Source organism: Zootermopsis nevadensis, unplaced genomic scaffold (genome assembly GCF_977971745.1).
Source record: "Zootermopsis nevadensis isolate Lab colony 2312 unplaced genomic scaffold, Znev_1.0 Znev_ptg000023l, whole genome shotgun sequence".
In the NCBI taxonomy this organism is placed as follows: Eukaryota; Metazoa; Arthropoda; class Insecta; order Blattodea; family Termopsidae; genus Zootermopsis; species Zootermopsis nevadensis.
This window is the reverse complement of record NW_028259155.1, coordinates 9,626,950-9,647,104: the sequence shown is the minus strand read 5'-3', so window position 1 is coordinate 9,647,104 and position 20,155 is coordinate 9,626,950. Positions and strand designations below refer to the sequence as shown.

Below are 20,155 nucleotides of genomic sequence, written 5' to 3'. Positions count from 1 at the left end.
GTCCCCAAGTCTTGAGAAGTTCTTGTCCCAAGTCTTGAGAAGTCCCTTGTCCAAAGTCTTGAGAAGGCACTCGTCCAAGTCTTCACAAGTCACTCGTCCCAAGGTCTTGAGAAGTTCTTGTCCCAAGTCTTGAGAAGTTCTTGTCCAAGTCATGAGAAGTCACTTGTCCCAAGTTTTGAGAAGTCATTCGTCCCAAGTCTTGAGAAGTCACTCGTCCTTGAGAAGTCACTTGTCCCAATTCTTGAGAAGTTCTTGTCCCAAGTCTTGAGAAGTCACTCGTCCCAAGTCTTCAGAAGTTCTTGTCCCAAGTCTTGAGAAGTCCCTTGTCCCAAGTCTTGAGAAGATCTTGTCCCAAGACTTGAGAAGATCTTGTCCCAAGTCTTGAGAAGTCACTCGTCCCAAATCTTGAGAAGTTCTTGTCCCAAGTCTTGAGAAGTTGTCCCAAGTCTTGAGAAGTCACTCGTCCCAAGTCTTGAGAAGTCACTCGTACCAAGTCTTGAGAAGTCACTCGTCCCAAGTGTTGAGAAGTTCTTGTCCCAAGTCTTCAGAAGTCCCTTGTCCCAAGTCTTGAGAAGTCACTCGTCCCAAGTCTTGAGAAGTCACTCGTCCCAAGTCTTGAGAAGTTCTTGTCCCAAGTCTTGAGATGTCACTCGTCCCAAGTCTTGAGAAGTTCTTGTCCCAAGTCTTCAGAAGTCCCTTGTACCAAGTCTTCAGAAGTCACTCGTCCCAAGCCTTGAGAAGTCACTCGTCCCAAGTGGCGTGAAACGCGAAGAAAACTAAGAATATTCGAAATTTTCGAAAAAAATTGAATTCAGCTAAGACGGGTGAGGCACAGCCCTAAAGAAGACTTGGGACAAGAACTTCTCAAGACTTGCGACAAGAACTTCTCAAGTTTTTCTTAGAATTTTCCGAACTTGTACCAAAAACTAAGTTTTTGGCAAAGTTCGAAGAAATTCTAAGTTCTACCTAGAGTGTATGGAAGGAATTCAGGAATCCTAAATGATAACATTATTCAATAAAAAAAGTCTTTATTATGCAAAAAAATTCTGTTTGTACATCAGTTTACAAAATATAATTCATTCACTTCTTTCATCTTCTTAATCTCGACTGGAAAAAAGTATCATCACCTGAACAAAATCAAAAAACAAACATTAATTTCAATCAAAGCAAAGAAAATTAACTGAAAACAAAATAAATATATTCTGAGTAGGACTTCTCAAGACTTGGGACAAGTGACATCTCAAGACTTGGGACAAGAACTTCTCAAGACTTGGGACAAGTGACTTCTCAAGACTTGGAACAAGAACTTCTCAAGACTTGGGAGGAGTGAGTTCTCAAGACTTGGGACAAGTGACTTCTCAAGACTTGGGACAAGAAATTCTCAAGACTTGGGACAAGAACTTCTCAAGACTTGGGACGAGTGACTTCTCAAGACTTGGAACGAGTGACTTCTCAAGACTTGGGACAAGTGACTTCTCAACACTTGGGACAAGAACTTCTCAAGACTTGGGACGAGTGACTTCTGAAGACTTGGGAGTCTAGTCCTGACAGGGATGGGACAGGTCAAATTTAGAATGAAAATTTTTTGAAATTTTTCGAAAAATCAAAAAACGCTGCAAACCTTCTGAAATGCGCACAAAACCAAAAATTTTCGGAAAATTCGGAAAAAAATTAAAAGTTGAAAATTTTCAAAAATTCTTAGTTTTGTGCGCTTTTTGGACGATTTGCTACGTTTTTCGATTTTTTTAAATTTTTCGAAAAAATTGAAATTTCTCAAAGGGGTACCCCTTTGAGAATTTTCAAAATTTTTCGAAATTTTAAAAAAATTAAAAAACGACTGCAAATGGCGCGAAACGCAAAGAAAACTAAGAATTTTCAAAAAAATTTGAATTCAGCTAAGACAGGTAAGGCACAGCCCTAAACAAGCAGAAGTGACTTCTCAAGACTTGGGACAAGAACTTCTCAAGACTTGGGACGAGTGACTTCTCAAGACTTAGGACAAGTGACTTCTCAAGACTTGGGACAAGAACTTCTCAAGACTTGGGACAAGTGACTTCTCAAGACTTGGGACAAGAACTTCTCAAGACTTGGGACGAGTGACTTCTCAAAACTTGGAACGAGTGACTTCTCAGGACTTGGGACAAGTGACTTCTCAAGACTTGGGACAAGAACTTCTCAAGACTTGGGACAAGGACTTCTCAAGACTTGGGACAAGTGACTTCTCAAGACTTGGGAGTCTAGTCCTGATAAGGATGGGACAGGTCAAATTTAGAAGGAAAAATTTTCAAATTTTTCGAAAAATCAAAAAACGCTGCAAACCTTCTGAAATGCGCACAAAACCAAAAATTTTCGGAATATTCGGAAAAAAATTAAAAGTTGAAATTTTTCAAAAATTCTTAGTTTTGTGCGCTTTTTGGACGATTTGCTACGTTTTTCGATTTTTCGAAATTTTTCGAAAAAATTGAAATTTCTCAAAGGGTACCCCTTTGAGAATTTTCAAAAATTTTCGAAATTTTAAAAAAATTAAAAACGACTGCAAATGGCGCGAAACGCGAAGAAAACTAAGAATTTTCAAAAAAATTTGAATTCAGCTAAGACAGGTAAGGCACAGCCCTAAACAAGCAGAAGTGACTTCTCAAGACTTGGGACAAGAACTTCTCAAGACTTGGGACAAGAACTTCTCAAGACTTGGGACGAGTGACTTCTCAAGACTTAGGACAAGTGACTTCTCAAGACTTGGGACAAGAACTTCTCAAGACTTGGGACAAGTGACTTCTCAAGACTTGGGACAAGAACTTCTCAAGACTTGGGACGAGTGACTTCTCAAAACTTGGAACGAGTGACTTCTCAGGACTTGGGACAAGTGACTTCTCAAGACTTGGGACAAGAACTTCTCAAGACTTGGGACAAGGACTTCTCAAGACTTGGGACAAGTGACTTCTCAAGACTTGGGAGTCTAGTCCTGATAAGGATGGGACAGGTCAAATTTAGAAGGAAAAATTTTCAAATTTTTCGAAAAATCAAAAAACGCTGCAAACCTTCTGAAATGCGCACAAAACCAAAAATTTTCGGAATATTCGGAAAAAAATTAAAAGTTGAAATTTTTCAAAAATTCTTAGTTTTGTGCGCTTTTTGGACGATTTGCCACGTTTTTCGATTTTTCGAAATTTTTCGAAAAAATTGAAATTTCTCAAAGGGGTACCCCTTTGAGAATTTTCAAAAATTTTCGAAATTTTAAAAAAATTAAAAACGACTGCAAATGGCGCGAAACGCGAAGAAAACTAAGAATTTTCGAAAAAATTTGAATTCAGCTAAGACAGGTGAGGCACAGCCCTAAACAAGCAGACAAGACTTGGGACAATAACTTCTCAAGACTTGGGACGAGTGACTTGTCAAGAGTTGGGACAAGAACTTCTCAAGACTTGGGACAAGAACTTCTCAAGACTTGGGACAAGAACTTCTCAAGACTTGGGACAAGAACTTCTCAAGACTTGGGACGAGTGACTTCTCAAGACTTGGGACAAGTGACTTCTCAAGACTTGGGACAAGAACTTCTCAAGACTTGGGACAAGTGACTTCTCAAGACTTGGGACAAGAACTTCTGAAGACTTGGGACAAGAACTTCTCAAGACTTGGGACAAGTGACTTCTCAAGACTTGGGACAAGTGACTTCTCAAGACTTGGGACAAGAACTTCTCAAGACTTGGGACAAGGACTTCTCAAGACTTGGGACAAGAACTTCTCAAGACTTGGGACGAGTGACTTCTCAAGACTTAGGACAAGTGACTTCTCAAGACTTGGGACAAGAACTTCTCAAGACTTGGGACAAGTGACTTCTCAAGACTTGGGAAAAGAACTTCTCAAGACTTGGGACAAGGACTTCTCAAGACTTGGGACAAGTGACTTCTCAAGACTTGGGAGTCTAGTCCTGATAAGGATGGGACAGGTCAAATTTAGAAGGAAAAATTTTCAAATTTTTCAAAAAATCAAAAAACGCTGCAAACCTTCTGAAATGCGCACAAAACCAAAAATTTTCGGAATATTCGGAAAAAAATTAAAAGTTGAAATTTTTCAAAAATTCTTAGTTTTGTGCGCTTTTTGGACGATTTGCCACGTTTTTCGATTTTTCGAAATTTTTCGAAAAAATTGAAATTTCTCAAAGGGGTACCCCTTTGAGAATTTTCAAAAATTTTCGAAATTTTAAAAAAATTAAAAACGACTGCAAATGGCGCGAAACGCGAAGAAAACTAAGAATTTTCGAAAAAATTTGAATTCAGCTAAGACAGGTGAGGCACAGCCCTAAACAAGCAGACAAGACTTGGGACAATAACTTCTCAAGAATTGGGACGAGTGACTTGTCAAGACTTGGGACAAGAACTTGTCAAGACTTGGGACAAGCACTTCTCAAGACTTGGGACAAGAACTTCTCAAGACTTGGGACAAGAACTTCTCAAGACTTGGGACAAGAACTTCTCAAGACTTGGGACGAGTGACTTCTCAAGACTTGGGACAAGTGACTTCTCAAGACTTGGGACAAGAACTTCTCAAGACTTGGGACAAGTGACTTCTCAAGACTTGGGACAAGAACTTCTCAAGACTTGGGACGAGAACTTCTCAAGACTTGGGACAAGTGACTTCTCAAGACTTGGGACAAGTGACTTCTCAAGACTTGGGACAAGAACTTCTCAAGACTTGGGACAAGGACTTCTCAAGACTTGGGACAAGTGACTTCTCAAGACTTGGGAGTCTAGTCCTGATAAGGATGGGACAGGTCAAATTTAGAAGGAAAAATTTTCAAATTTTTCGAAAAATCAAAAAACGCTGCAAACCTTCTGAAATGCGCACAAAACCAAAAATTTTCGGAATATTCGGAATAAAATTAAAAGTTGAAATTTTTCAAAAATTCTTAGTTTTGTGCGCTTTTTGGACGATTTGCCACGTTTTTCGATTTTTCGAAATTTTTCGAAAAAATTGAAATTTCTCAAAGGGGTACCCCTTTGAGAATTTTCAAAAATTTTCGAAATTTTAAAAAAATTAAAAACGACTGCAAATGGCGCGAAACGCGAAGAAAACTAAGAATTTTCGAAAAAATTTGAATTCAGCTAAGACAGGTGAGGCACAGCCCTAAACAAGCAGACAAGACTTGGGACAATAACTTCTCAAGACTTGGGACGAGTGACTTGTCAAGACTTGGGACAAGCACTTCTCAAGACTTGGGACAAGAACTTCTCAAGACTTGGGACAAGAACTTCTCAAGACTTGGGACAAGAACTTCTCAAGACTTGGGACGAGTGACTTCTCAAGACTTGGGACAAGTGACTTCTCAAGACTTGGGACAAGAACTTCTCAAGACTTGGGACAAGTGACTTCTCAAGACTTGGGACACGAACTTCTCAAGACTTGGGACAAGAACTTCTCAAGACTTGGGACGAGTGACTTCTCAAGACTTAGGACAAGTGACTTCTCAAGACTTGGGACAAGAACTTCTCAAGACTTGGGACAAGTGACTACTCAAGACTTGGGACAAGAACTTCTCAAGACTTGGGACGAGTGACTTCTCAAAACTTGGAACGAGTGACTTCTCAGGACTTGGGACAAGTGACTTCTCAAGACTTGGGACAAGAACTTCTCAAGACTTGGGACAAGTGACTACTCAAGACTTGGGACAAGAACTTCTCAAGACTTGGGACGAGTGACTTCTCAAAACTTGGAACGAGTGACTTCTCAGGACTTGGGACAAGTGACTTCTCAAGACTTGGGACAAGAACTTCTCAAGACTTGGGACAAGAACTTCTCAAGACTTGGGACAAGGACTTCTCAAGACTTGGGACAAGTGACTTCTCAAGACTTGGGAGTCTAGTCCTGATAAGGATGGGACAGGTCAAATTTAGAAGGAAAAATTTTCAAATTTTTCGAAAAATCAAAAAACGCTGCAAACCTTCTGAAATGCGCACAAAACCAAAAATTTTCGGAATATTCGGAAAAAAATTAAAAGTTGAAATTTTTCAAAAATTCTTAGTTTTGTGCGCTTTTTGGACGATTTGCTACGTTTTTCGATTTTTTTAAATTTTTCGAAAAAATTGAAATTTCTCAAAGGGGTACCCCTTTGAGAATTTTCAAAAATTTTCGAAATTTTAAAAAAATTAAAAACGACTGCAAATGGCGCGAAACGCGAAGAAAACTAAGAATTTTCGAAAAAATTTGAATTCAGGTAAGACAGGTGAGGCACAGCCCTAAACAAGCAGACAAGACTTGGGACAATAACTTCTCAAGACTTGGGACGAGTGACTTGTCAAGACTTGGGACAAGAACTTCTCAAGACTTGGGACAAGAACTTCTCAAGACTTGGGACAAGAACTTCTCAAGACTTGGGACAAGAACTTCTCAAGACTTGGGACAAGAACTTCTCAAGACTTGGGACAAGAACTTCTCAAGACTTGGGACGAGTGACTTCTCAAGACTTGGGACAAGTGTCTTCTCAAGACTTGGGACAAGAACTTCTCAAGACTTGGGACGAGTGACTTCTCAAGACTTGGCACAAGAACTTCTCAAGACTTGGGACAAGTGACTTCTCAAGACTTGGGACAAGTGACTTCTCAAGACTTAGGACAAGAACTTCTCAAGACTTGGGACAAGGACTTCTCAAGACTTGGGACAAGTGACTTCTCAAGACTTGGGAGTCTAGTCCTGATAAGGATGGGACAGGTCAAATTTAGAAGGAAAAATTTTCAAATTTTTCGAAAAATCAAAAAACGCTGCAAACCTTCTGAAATGCGCACAAAACCAAAAATTTTCGGAATATTCGGAAAAAAATTAAAAGTAGAAATTTTTCAAAAATTCTTAGTTTTGTGCGCTTTTTGGACGATTTGCCACGTTTTTCGATTTTTCGAAATTTTTCGAAAAAATTGAAATTTCTCAAAGGGGTACCCCTTTGAGAATTTTCAAAAATTTTCGAAATTTTAAAAAAATTAAAAACGACTGCAAATGGCGCGAAACGCGAAGAAAACTAAGAATTTTCGAAAAAATTTGAATTCAGCTAAGACAGGTGAGGCACAGCCCTAAACAAGCAGACAAGACTTGGGACAATAACTTCTCAAGACTTGGGACGAGTGACTTGTCAAGACTTGGGACAAGAACTTCTCAAGACTTGGGACAAGAACTTCTCAAGACTTGGGACAAGAACTTCTCAAGACTTGGGACAAGAACTTCTCAAGACTTGGGACAAGAACTTCTCAAGACTTGGGACAAGTGACTTCTCAAGACTTGGGACAAGAACTTCTCAAGACTTGGGACGAGTGACTTCTCAAAACTTGGAACGAGTGACTTCTCAGGACTTGGGACAAGTGACTTCTCAAGACTTGGGACAAGAACTTCTCAAGACTTGGGACAAGGACTTCTCAAGACTTGGGACAAGTGACTTCTCAAGACTTGGGAGTCTAGTCCTGATAAGGATGGGACAGGTCAAATTTAGAAGGAAAAATTTTCAATTTTTTCGAAAAATCAAAAAACGCTGCAAACCTTCTGAAATGCGCACAAAACCAAAAATTTTCGGAATATTCGGAAAAAAATTAAAAGTTGAAATTTTTCAAAAATTCTTAGTTTTGTGCGCTTTTTGGACGATTTGCTACGTTTTTCGATTTTTTTAAATTTTTCGAAAAAATTGAAATTTCTCAAAGGGGTACCCCTTTGAGAATTTTCAAAATTTTTCGAAATTTTAAAAAAATTAAAAACGACTGCAAATGGCGCGAAACGCGAAGAAAACTAAGAATTTTCAAAAAAATTTGAATTCAGCTAAGACAGGTGAGGCACAGCCCTAAACAAGCAGACAAGACTTGGGACAATAACTTCTCAAGACTTGGGACGAGTGACTTGTCAAGACTTAGGACAAGTGACTTCTCAAGACTTGGGACAAGAACTTCTCAAGACTTGGGACGAGAACTTCTCAAGACTTGGGACAAGTGACTTCTCAAGACTTGGGACAAGTGACTTCTCAAGACTTGGGACAAGAACTTCTCAAGACTTGGGACAAGGACTTCTCAAGACTTGGGACAAGTGACTTCTCAAGACTTGGGAGTCTAGTCCTGATAAGGATGGGACAGGTCAAATTTAGAAGGAAAAATTTTCAAATTTTTCGAAAAATCAAAAAACGCTGCAAACCTTCTGAAATGCGCACAAAACCAAAAATTTTCGGAATATTCGGAATAAAATTAAAAGTTGAAATTTTTCAAAAATTCTTAGTTTTGTGCGCTTTTTGGACGATTTGCCACGTTTTTCGATTTTTCGAAATTTTTCGAAAAAATTGAAATTTCTCAAAGGGGTACCCCTTTGAGAATTTTCAAAAATTTTCGAAATTTTAAAAAAATTAAAAACGACTGCAAATGGCGCGAAACGCGAAGAAAACTAAGAATTTTCGAAAAAATTTGAATTCAGCTAAGACAGGTGAGGCACAGCCCTAAACAAGCAGACAAGACTTGGGACAATAACTTCTCAAGACTTGGGACGAGTGACTTGTCAAGACTTGGGACAAGCACTTCTCAAGACTTGGGACAAGAACTTCTCAAGACTTGGGACAAGAACTTCTCAAGACTTGGGACAAGAACTTCTCAAGACTTGGGACGAGTGACTTCTCAAGACTTGGGACAAGTGACTTCTCAAGACTTGGGACAAGAACTTCTCAAGACTTGGGACAAGTGACTTCTCAAGACTTGGGACACGAACTTCTCAAGACTTGGGACAAGAACTTCTCAAGACTTGGGACGAGTGACTTCTCAAGACTTAGGACAAGTGACTTCTCAAGACTTGGGACAAGAACTTCTCAAGACTTGGGACAAGTGACTACTCAAGACTTGGGACAAGAACTTCTCAAGACTTGGGACGAGTGACTTCTCAAAACTTGGAACGAGTGACTTCTCAGGACTTGGGACAAGTGACTTCTCAAGACTTGGGACAAGAACTTCTCAAGACTTGGGACAAGTGACTACTCAAGACTTGGGACAAGAACTTCTCAAGACTTGGGACGAGTGACTTCTCAAAACTTGGAACGAGTGACTTCTCAGGACTTGGGACAAGTGACTTCTCAAGACTTGGGACAAGAACTTCTCAAGACTTGGGACAAGAACTTCTCAAGACTTGGGACAAGGACTTCTCAAGACTTGGGACAAGTGACTTCTCAAGACTTGGGAGTCTAGTCCTGATAAGGATGGGACAGGTCAAATTTAGAAGGAAAAATTTTCAAATTTTTCGAAAAATCAAAAAACGCTGCAAACCTTCTGAAATGCGCACAAAACCAAAAATTTTCGGAATATTCGGAAAAAAATTAAAAGTTGAAATTTTTCAAAAATTCTTAGTTTTGTGCGCTTTTTGGACGATTTGCTACGTTTTTCGATTTTTTTAAATTTTTCGAAAAAATTGAAATTTCTCAAAGGGGTACCCCTTTGAGAATTTTCAAAAATTTTCGAAATTTTAAAAAAATTAAAAACGACTGCAAATGGCGCGAAACGCGAAGAAAACTAAGAATTTTCGAAAAAATTTGAATTCAGGTAAGACAGGTGAGGCACAGCCCTAAACAAGCAGACAAGACTTGGGACAATAACTTCTCAAGACTTGGGACGAGTGACTTGTCAAGACTTGGGACAAGAACTTCTCAAGACTTGGGACAAGAACTTCTCAAGACTTGGGACAAGAACTTCTCAAGACTTGGGACAAGAACTTCTCAAGACTTGGGACAAGAACTTCTCAAGACTTGGGACAAGAACTTCTCAAGACTTGGGACGAGTGACTTCTCAAGACTTGGGACAAGTGTCTTCTCAAGACTTGGGACAAGAACTTCTCAAGACTTGGGACGAGTGACTTCTCAAGACTTGGCACAAGAACTTCTCAAGACTTGGGACAAGTGACTTCTCAAGACTTGGGACAAGTGACTTCTCAAGACTTAGGACAAGAACTTCTCAAGACTTGGGACAAGGACTTCTCAAGACTTGGGACAAGTGACTTCTCAAGACTTGGGAGTCTAGTCCTGATAAGGATGGGACAGGTCAAATTTAGAAGGAAAAATTTTCAAATTTTTCGAAAAATCAAAAAACGCTGCAAACCTTCTGAAATGCGCACAAAACCAAAAATTTTCGGAATATTCGGAAAAAAATTAAAAGTAGAAATTTTTCAAAAATTCTTAGTTTTGTGCGCTTTTTGGACGATTTGCCACGTTTTTCGATTTTTCGAAATTTTTCGAAAAAATTGAAATTTCTCAAAGGGGTACCCCTTTGAGAATTTTCAAAAATTTTCGAAATTTTAAAAAAATTAAAAACGACTGCAAATGGCGCGAAACGCGAAGAAAACTAAGAATTTTCGAAAAAATTTGAATTCAGCTAAGACAGGTGAGGCACAGCCCTAAACAAGCAGACAAGACTTGGGACAATAACTTCTCAAGACTTGGGACGAGTGACTTGTCAAGACTTGGGACAAGAACTTCTCAAGACTTGGGACAAGAACTTCTCAAGACTTGGGACAAGAACTTCTCAAGACTTGGGACAAGAACTTCTCAAGACTTGGGACAAGAACTTCTCAAGACTTGGGACAAGTGACTTCTCAAGACTTGGGACAAGAACTTCTCAAGACTTGGGACGAGTGACTTCTCAAAACTTGGAACGAGTGACTTCTCAGGACTTGGGACAAGTGACTTCTCAAGACTTGGGACAAGAACTTCTCAAGACTTGGGACAAGGACTTCTCAAGACTTGGGACAAGTGACTTCTCAAGACTTGGGAGTCTAGTCCTGATAAGGATGGGACAGGTCAAATTTAGAAGGAAAAATTTTCAATTTTTTCGAAAAATCAAAAAACGCTGCAAACCTTCTGAAATGCGCACAAAACCAAAAATTTTCGGAATATTCGGAAAAAAATTAAAAGTTGAAATTTTTCAAAAATTCTTAGTTTTGTGCGCTTTTTGGACGATTTGCTACGTTTTTCGATTTTTTTAAATTTTTCGAAAAAATTGAAATTTCTCAAAGGGGTACCCCTTTGAGAATTTTCAAAATTTTTCGAAATTTTAAAAAAATTAAAAACGACTGCAAATGGCGCGAAACGCGAAGAAAACTAAGAATTTTCAAAAAAATTTGAATTCAGCTAAGACAGGTGAGGCACAGCCCTAAACAAGCAGACAAGACTTGGGACAATAACTTCTCAAGACTTGGGACGAGTGACTTGTCAAGACTTAGGACAAGTGACTTCTCAAGACTTGGGACAAGAACTTCTCAAGACTTGGGACAAGAACTTCTCAAGACTTGGGACAAGAACTTCTCAAGACTTGGGACGAGTGACTTCTCAAGACTTAGGACAAGTGACTTCTCAAGACTTGGGACAAGAACTTCTCAAGACTTGGGACAAGTGACTTCTCAAGACTTGGGACACGAACTTCTCAAGACTTGGGACAAGAACTTCTCAAGACTTGGGACGAGTGACTTCTCAAGACTTAGGACAAGTGACTTCTCAAGACTTGGGACAAGAACTTCTCAAGACTTGGGACAAGTGACTTCTCAAGACTTGGGACAAGAACTTCTCAAGACTTGGGACGAGTGACTTCTCAAAACTTGGAACGAGTGACTTCTCAGGACTTGGGACAAGTGACTTCTCAAGACTTGGGACAAGAACTTCTCAAGACTTGGGACAAGGACTTCTCAAGACTTGGGACAAGTGACTTCTCAAGACTTGGGAGTCTAGTCCTGATAAGGATGGGACAGGTCAAATTTAGAAGGAAAAATTTTCAAATTTTTCGAAAAATCAAAAAACGCTGCAAACCTTCTGAAATGCGCACAAAACCAAAAATTTTCGGAATATTCGGAAAAAAATTAAAAGTTGAAATTTTTCAAAAATTCTTAGTTTTGTGCGCTTTTTGGACGATTTGCTACGTTTTTCGATTTTTTTAAATTTTTCGAAAAAATTGAAATTTCTCAAAGGGGTACCCCTTTGAGAATTTTCAAAAATTTTCGAAATTTTAAAAAAATTAAAAACGACTGCAAATGGCGCGAAACGCGAAGAAAACTAAGAATTTTCGAAAAAATTTGAATTCAGGTAAGACAGGTGAGGCACAGCCCTAAACAAGCAGACAAGACTTGGGACAATAACTTCTCAAGACTTGGGACGAGTGACTTGTCAAGACTTGGGACAAGAACTTCTCAAGACTTGGGACAAGAACTTCTCAAGACTTGGGACAAGAACTTCTCAAGACTTGGGACAAGAACTTCTCAAGACTTGGGACAAGAACTTCTCAAGACTTGGGACAAGAACTTCTCAAGACTTGGGACGAGTGACTTCTCAAGACTTGGGACAAGTGTCTTCTCAAGACTTGGGACAAGAACTTCTCAAGACTTGGGACGAGTGACTTCTCAAGACTTGGCACAAGAACTTCTCAAGACTTGGGACAAGTGACTTCTCAAGACTTGGGACAAGTGACTTCTCAAGACTTAGGACAAGAACTTCTCAAGACTTGGGACAAGGACTTCTCAAGACTTGGGACAAGTGACTTCTCAAGACTTGGGAGTCTAGTCCTGATAAGGATGGGACAGGTCAAATTTAGAAGGAAAAATTTTCAAATTTTTCGAAAAATCAAAAAACGCTGCAAACCTTCTGAAATGCGCACAAAACCAAAAATTTTCGGAATATTCGGAAAAAAATTAAAAGTTGAAATTTTTCAAAAATTCTTAGTTTTGTGCGCTTTTTGGACGATTTGCCACGTTTTTCGATTTTTCGAAATTTTTCGAAAAAATTGAAATTTCTCAAAGGGGTACCCCTTTGAGAATTTTCAAAATTTTTCGAAATTTTAAAAAAATTAAAAACGACTGCAAATGGCGCGAAACGCGAAGAAAACTAAGAATTTTCGAAAAAATTTGAATTCAGCTAAGACAGGTGAGGCACAGCCCTAAACAAGCAGACAAGACTTGGGACAATAACTTCTCAAGACTTGGGACGAGTGACTTGTCAAGACTTGGGACAAGAACTTCTCAAGACTTGGGACAAGAACTTCTCAAGACTTGGGACAAGAACTTCTCAAGACTTGGGACAAGAACTTCTCAAGACTTGGGACGAGTGACTTCTCAAGACTTGGGACAAGTGTCTTCTCAAGACTTGGGACAAGAACTTCTCAAGACTTGGGACGAGTGACTTCTCAAGACTTGGCACAAGAACTTCTCAAGACTTGGGACAAGTGACTTCTCAAGACTTGGGACAAGACTTAGGACAAGAACTTCTCAAGACTTGGGACAAGGACTTCTCAAGACTTGGGACAAGTGACTTCTCAAGACTTGGGAGTCTAGTCCTGATAAGGATGGGACAGGTCAAATTTAGAAGGAAAAATTTTCAAATTTTTCGAAAAATCAAAAAACGCTGCAAACCTTCTGAAATGCGCACAAAACCAAAAATTTTCGGAATATTCGGAAAAAAATTAAAAGTTGAAATTTTTCAAAAATTCTTAGTTTTGTGCGCTTTTTGGACGATTTGCCACGTTTTTCGATTTTTCGAAATTTTTCGAAAAAATTGAAATTTCTCAAAGGGGTACCCCTTTGAGAATTTTCAAAAATTTTCGAAATTTTAAAAAAATTAAAAACGACTGCAAATGGCGCGAAACGCGAAGAAAACTAAGAATTTTCGAAAAAATTTGAATTCAGCTAAGACAGGTGAGGCACAGCCCTAAACAAGCAGACAAGACTTGGGACAATAACTTCTCAAGACTTGGGACGAGTGACTTGTCAAGAGTTGGGACAAGAACTTCTCAAGACTTGGGACAAGAACTTCTCAAGACTTGGGACAAGAACTTCTCAAGACTTGGGACAAGAACTTCTCAAGACTTGGGACGAGTGACTTCTCAAGACTTGGGACAAGTGACTTCTCAAGACTTGGGACAAGAACTTCTCAAGACTTGGGACAAGTGACTTCTCAAGACTTGGGACAAGAACTTCTGAAGACTTGGGACAAGAACTTCTCAAGACTTGGGACAAGTGACTTCTCAAGACTTGGGACAAGTGACTTCTCAAGACTTGGGACAAGAACTTCTCAAGACTTGGGACAAGGACTTCTCAAGACTTGGGACAAGAACTTCTCAAGACTTGGGACGAGTGACTTCTCAAGACTTAGGACAAGTGACTTCTCAAGACTTGGGACAAGAACTTCTCAAGACTTGGGACAAGTGACTTCTCAAGACTTGGGAAAAGAACTTCTCAAGACTTGGGACAAGGACTTCTCAAGACTTGGGACAAGTGACTTCTCAAGACTTGGGAGTCTAGTCCTGATAAGGATGGGACAGGTCAAATTTAGAAGGAAAAATTTTCAAATTTTTCAAAAAATCAAAAAACGCTGCAAACCTTCTGAAATGCGCACAAAACCAAAAATTTTCGGAATATTCGGAAAAAAATTAAAAGTTGAAATTTTTCAAAAATTCTTAGTTTTGTGCGCTTTTTGGACGATTTGCCACGTTTTTCGATTTTTCGAAATTTTTCGAAAAAATTGAAATTTCTCAAAGGGGTACCCCTTTGAGAATTTTCAAAAATTTTCGAAATTTTAAAAAAATTAAAAACGACTGCAAATGGCGCGAAACGCGAAGAAAACTAAGAATTTTCGAAAAAATTTGAATTCAGCTAAGACAGGTGAGGCACAGCCCTAAACAAGCAGACAAGACTTGGGACAATAACTTCTCAAGAATTGGGACGAGTGACTTGTCAAGACTTGGGACAAGAACTTGTCAAGACTTGGGACAAGCACTTCTCAAGACTTGGGACAAGAACTTCTCAAGACTTGGGACAAGAACTTCTCAAGACTTGGGACAAGAACTTCTCAAGACTTGGGACGAGTGACTTCTCAAGACTTGGGACAAGTGACTTCTCAAGACTTGGGACAAGAACTTCTCAAGACTTGGGACAAGTGACTTCTCAAGACTTGGGACAAGAACTTCTCAAGACTTGGGACGAGAACTTCTCAAGACTTGGGACAAGTGACTTCTCAAGACTTGGGACAAGTGACTTCTCAAGACTTGGGACAAGAACTTCTCAAGACTTGGGACAAGGACTTCTCAAGACTTGGGACAAGTGACTTCTCAAGACTTGGGAGTCTAGTCCTGATAAGGATGGGACAGGTCAAATTTAGAAGGAAAAATTTTCAAATTTTTCGAAAAATCAAAAAACGCTGCAAACCTTCTGAAATGCGCACAAAACCAAAAATTTTCGGAATATTCGGAATAAAATTAAAAGTTGAAATTTTTCAAAAATTCTTAGTTTTGTGCGCTTTTTGGACGATTTGCCACGTTTTTCGATTTTTCGAAATTTTTCGAAAAAATTGAAATTTCTCAAAGGGGTACCCCTTTGAGAATTTTCAAAAATTTTCGAAATTTTAAAAAAATTAAAAACGACTGCAAATGGCGCGAAACGCGAAGAAAACTAAGAATTTTCGAAAAAATTTGAATTCAGCTAAGACAGGTGAGGCACAGCCCTAAACAAGCAGACAAGACTTGGGACAATAACTTCTCAAGACTTGGGACGAGTGACTTGTCAAGACTTGGGACAAGCACTTCTCAAGACTTGGGACAAGAACTTCTCAAGACTTGGGACAAGAACTTCTCAAGACTTGGGACAAGAACTTCTCAAGACTTGGGACGAGTGACTTCTCAAGACTTGGGACAAGTGACTTCTCAAGACTTGGGACAAGAACTTCTCAAGACTTGGGACAAGTGACTTCTCAAGACTTGGGACACGAACTTCTCAAGACTTGGGACAAGAACTTCTCAAGACTTGGGACGAGTGACTTCTCAAGACTTAGGACAAGTGACTTCTCAAGACTTGGGACAAGAACTTCTCAAGACTTGGGACAAGTGACTACTCAAGACTTGGGACAAGAACTTCTCAAGACTTGGGACGAGTGACTTCTCAAAACTTGGAACGAGTGACTTCTCAGGACTTGGGACAAGTGACTTCTCAAGACTTGGGACAAGAACTTCTCAAGACTTGGGACAAGTGACTACTCAAGACTTGGGACAAGAACTTCTCAAGACTTGGGACGAGTGACTTCTCAAAACTTGGAACGAGTGACTTCTCAGGACTTGGGACAAGTGACTTCTCAAGACTTGGGACAAGAACTTCTCAAGACTTGGGACAAGAACTTCTCAAGACTTGGGACAAGGACTTCTCAAGACTTGGGACAAGTGACTTCTCAAGACTTGGGAGTCTAGTCCTGATAAGGATGGGACAGGTCAAATTTAGAAGGAAAAATTTTCAAATTTTTCGAAAAATCAAAAAACGCTGCAAACCTTCTGAAATGCGCACAAAACCAAAAATTTTCGGAATATTCGGAAAAAAATTAAAAGTTGAAATTTTTCAAAAATTCTTAGTTTTGTGCGCTTTTTGGACGATTTGCTACGTTTTTCGATTTTTTTAAATTTTTCGAAAAAATTGAAATTTCTCAAAGGGGTACCCCTTTGAGAATTTTCAAAAATTTTCGAAATTTTAAAAAAATTAAAAACGACTGCAAATGGCGCGAAACGCGAAGAAAACTAAGAATTTTCGAAAAAATTTGAATTCAGGTAAGACAGGTGAGGCACAGCCCTAAACAAGCAGACAAGACTTGGGACAATAACTTCTCAAGACTTGGGACGAGTGACTTGTCAAGACTTGGGACAAGAACTTCTCAAGACTTGGGACAAGAACTTCTCAAGACTTGGGACAAGAACTTCTCAAGACTTGGGACAAGAACTTCTCAAGACTTGGGACAAGAACTTCTCAAGACTTGGGACAAGAACTTCTCAAGACTTGGGACGAGTGACTTCTCAAGACTTGGGACAAGTGTCTTCTCAAGACTTGGGACAAGAACTTCTCAAGACTTGGGACGAGTGACTTCTCAAGACTTGGCACAAGAACTTCTCAAGACTTGGGACAAGTGACTTCTCAAGACTTGGGACAAGTGACTTCTCAAGACTTAGGACAAGAACTTCTCAAGACTTGGGACAAGGACTTCTCAAGACTTGGGACAAGTGACTTCTCAAGACTTGGGAGTCTAGTCCTGATAAGGATGGGACAGGTCAAATTTAGAAGGAAAAATTTTCAAATTTTTCGAAAAATCAAAAAACGCTGCAAACCTTCTGAAATGCGCACAAAACCAAAAATTTTCGGAATATTCGGAAAAAAATTAAAAGTAGAAATTTTTCAAAAATTCTTAGTTTTGTGCGCTTTTTGGACGATTTGCCACGTTTTTCGATTTTTCGAAATTTTTCGAAAAAATTGAAATTTCTCAAAGGGGTACCCCTTTGAGAATTTTCAAAAATTTTCGAAATTTTAAAAAAATTAAAAACGACTGCAAATGGCGCGAAACGCGAAGAAAACTAAGAATTTTCGAAAAAATTTGAATTCAGCTAAGACAGGTGAGGCACAGCCCTAAACAAGCAGACAAGACTTGGGACAATAACTTCTCAAGACTTGGGACGAGTGACTTGTCAAGACTTGGGACAAGAACTTCTCAAGACTTGGGACAAGAACTTCTCAAGACTTGGGACAAGAACTTCTCAAGACTTGGGACAAGAACTTCTCAAGACTTGGGACAAGAACTTCTCAAGACTTGGGACAAGTGACTTCTCAAGACTTGGGACAAGAACTTCTCAAGACTTGGGACGAGTGACTTCTCAAAACTTGGAACGAGTGACTTCTCAGGACTTGGGACAAGTGACTTCTCAAGACTTGGGACAAGAACTTCTCAAGACTTGGGACAAGGACTTCTCAAGACTTGGGACAAGTGACTTCTCAAGACTTGGGAGTCTAGTCCTGATAAGGATGGGACAGGTCAAATTTAGAAGGAAAAATTTTCAATTTTTTCGAAAAATCAAAAAACGCTGCAAACCTTCTGAAATGCGCACAAAACCAAAAATTTTCGGAATATTCGGAAAAAAATTAAAAGTTGAAATTTTTCAAAAATTCTTAGTTTTGTGCGCTTTTTGGACGATTTGCTACGTTTTTCGATTTTTTTAAATTTTTCGAAAAAATTGAAATTTCTCAAAGGGGTACCCCTTTGAGAATTTTCAAAATTTTTCGAAATTTTAAAAAAATTAAAAACGACTGCAAATGGCGCGAAACGCGAAGAAAACTAAGAATTTTCAAAAAAATTTGAATTCAGCTAAGACAGGTGAGGCACAGCCCTAAACAAGCAGACAAGACTTGGGACAATAACTTCTCAAGACTTGGGACGAGTGACTTGTCAAGACTTAGGACAAGTGACTTCTCAAGACTTGGGACAAGAACTTCTCAAGACTTGGGACGAGAACTTCTCAAGACTTGGGACAAGTGACTTCTCAAGACTTGGGACAAGTGACTTCTCAAGACTTGGGACAAGAACTTCTCAAGACTTGGGACAAGGACTTCTCAAGACTTGGGACAAGTGACTTCTCAAGACTTGGGAGTCTAGTCCTGATAAGGATGGGACAGGTCAAATTTAGAAGGAAAAATTTTCAAATTTTTCGAAAAATCAAAAAACGCTGCAAACCTTCTGAAATGCGCACAAAACCAAAAATTTTCGGAATATTCGGAATAAAATTAAAAGTTGAAATTTTTCAAAAATTCTTAGTTTTGTGCGCTTTTTGGACGATTTGCCACGTTTTTCGATTTTTCGAAATTTTTCGAAAAAATTGAAATTTCTCAAAGGGGTACCCCTTTGAGAATTTTCAAAAATTTTCGAAATTTTAAAAAAATTAAAAACGACTGCAAATGGCGCGAAACGCGAAGAAAACTAAGAATTTTCGAAAAAATTTGAATTCAGCTAAGACAGGTGAGGCACAGCCCTAAACAAGCAGACAAGACTTGGGACAATAACTTCTCAAGACTTGGGACGAGTGACTTGTCAAGACTTGGGACAAGCACTTCTCAAGACTTGGGACAAGAACTTCTCAAGACTTGGGACAAGAACTTCTCAAGACTTGGGACAAGAACTTCTCAAGACTTGGGACGAGTGACTTCTCAAGACTTGGGACAAGTGACTTCTCAAGACTTGGGACAAGAACTTCTCAAGACTTGGGACAAGTGACTTCTCAAGACTTGGGACACGAACTTCTCAAGACTTGGGACAAGAACTTCTCAAGACTTGGGACGAGTGACTTCTCAAGACTTAGGACAAGTGACTTCTCAAGACTTGGGACAAGAACTTCTCAAGACTTGGGACAAGTGACTACTCAAGACTTGGGACAAGAACTTCTCAAGACTTGGGACGAGTGACTTCTCAAAACTTGGAACGAGTGACTTCTCAGGACTTGGGACAAGTGACTTCTCAAGACTTGGGACAAGAACTTCTCAAGACTTGGGACAAGTGACTACTCAAGACTTGGGACAAGAACTTCTCAAGACTTGGGACGAGTGACTTCTCAAAACTTGGAACGAGTGACTTCTCAGGACTTGGGACAAGTGACTTCTCAAGACTTGGGACAAGAACTTCTCAAGACTTGGGACAAGAACTTCTCAAGACTTGGGACAAGGACTTCTCAAGACTTGGGACAAGTGACTTCTCAAGACTTGGGAGTCTAGTCCTGATAAGGATGGGACAGGTCAAATTTAGAAGGAAAAATTTTCAAATTTTTCGAAAAATCAAAAAACGCTGCAAACCTTCTGAAATGCGCACAAAACCAAAAATTTTCGGAATATTCGGAAAAAAATTAAAAGTTGAAATTTTTCAAAAATTCTTAGTTTTGTGCGCTTTTTGGACGATTTGCTACGTTTTTCGATTTTTTTAAATTTTTCGAAAAAATTGAAATTTCTCAAAGGGGTACCCCTTTGAGAATTTTCAAAAATTTTCGAAATTTTAAAAAAATTAAAAACGACTGCAAATGGCGCGAAACGCGAAGAAAACTAAGAATTTTCGAAAAAATTTGAATTCAGGTAAGACAGGTGAGGCACAGCCCTAAACAAGCAGACAAGACTTGGGACAATAACTTCTCAAGACTTGGGACGAGTGACTTGTCAAGACTTGGGACAAGAACTTCTCAAGACTTGGGACAAGAACTTCTCAAGACTTGGGACAAGAACTTCTCAAGACTTGGGACAAGAACTTCTCAAGACTTGGGACAAGAACTTCTCAAGACTTGGGACAAGAACTTCTCAAGACTTGGGACGAGTGACTTCTCAAGACTTGGGACAAGTGTCTTCTCAA

General features: G+C 39.2%; 1 protein-coding gene across 1 annotated transcript in view; it reads right to left on the bottom strand.

The window, feature by feature from the left end:
* Nucleotides 1-1,012: 1,012 nt before the first annotated feature.
* LOC147872922 (transcription-associated protein 1-like) overlaps nucleotides 1,013-20,155 on the bottom strand; it is a 34,386-nt gene continuing 15,243 nt past the window's right edge. Inside the window, exon 10 of the mRNA XM_087354461.1 lies at nucleotides 1,013-1,127. Within this exon, the coding sequence (XP_087210587.1) occupies nucleotides 1,124-1,127 (4 nt within the window). The 3' untranslated portion in view covers nucleotides 1,013-1,123. The remainder of the gene's footprint in view (nucleotides 1,128-20,155) is intronic.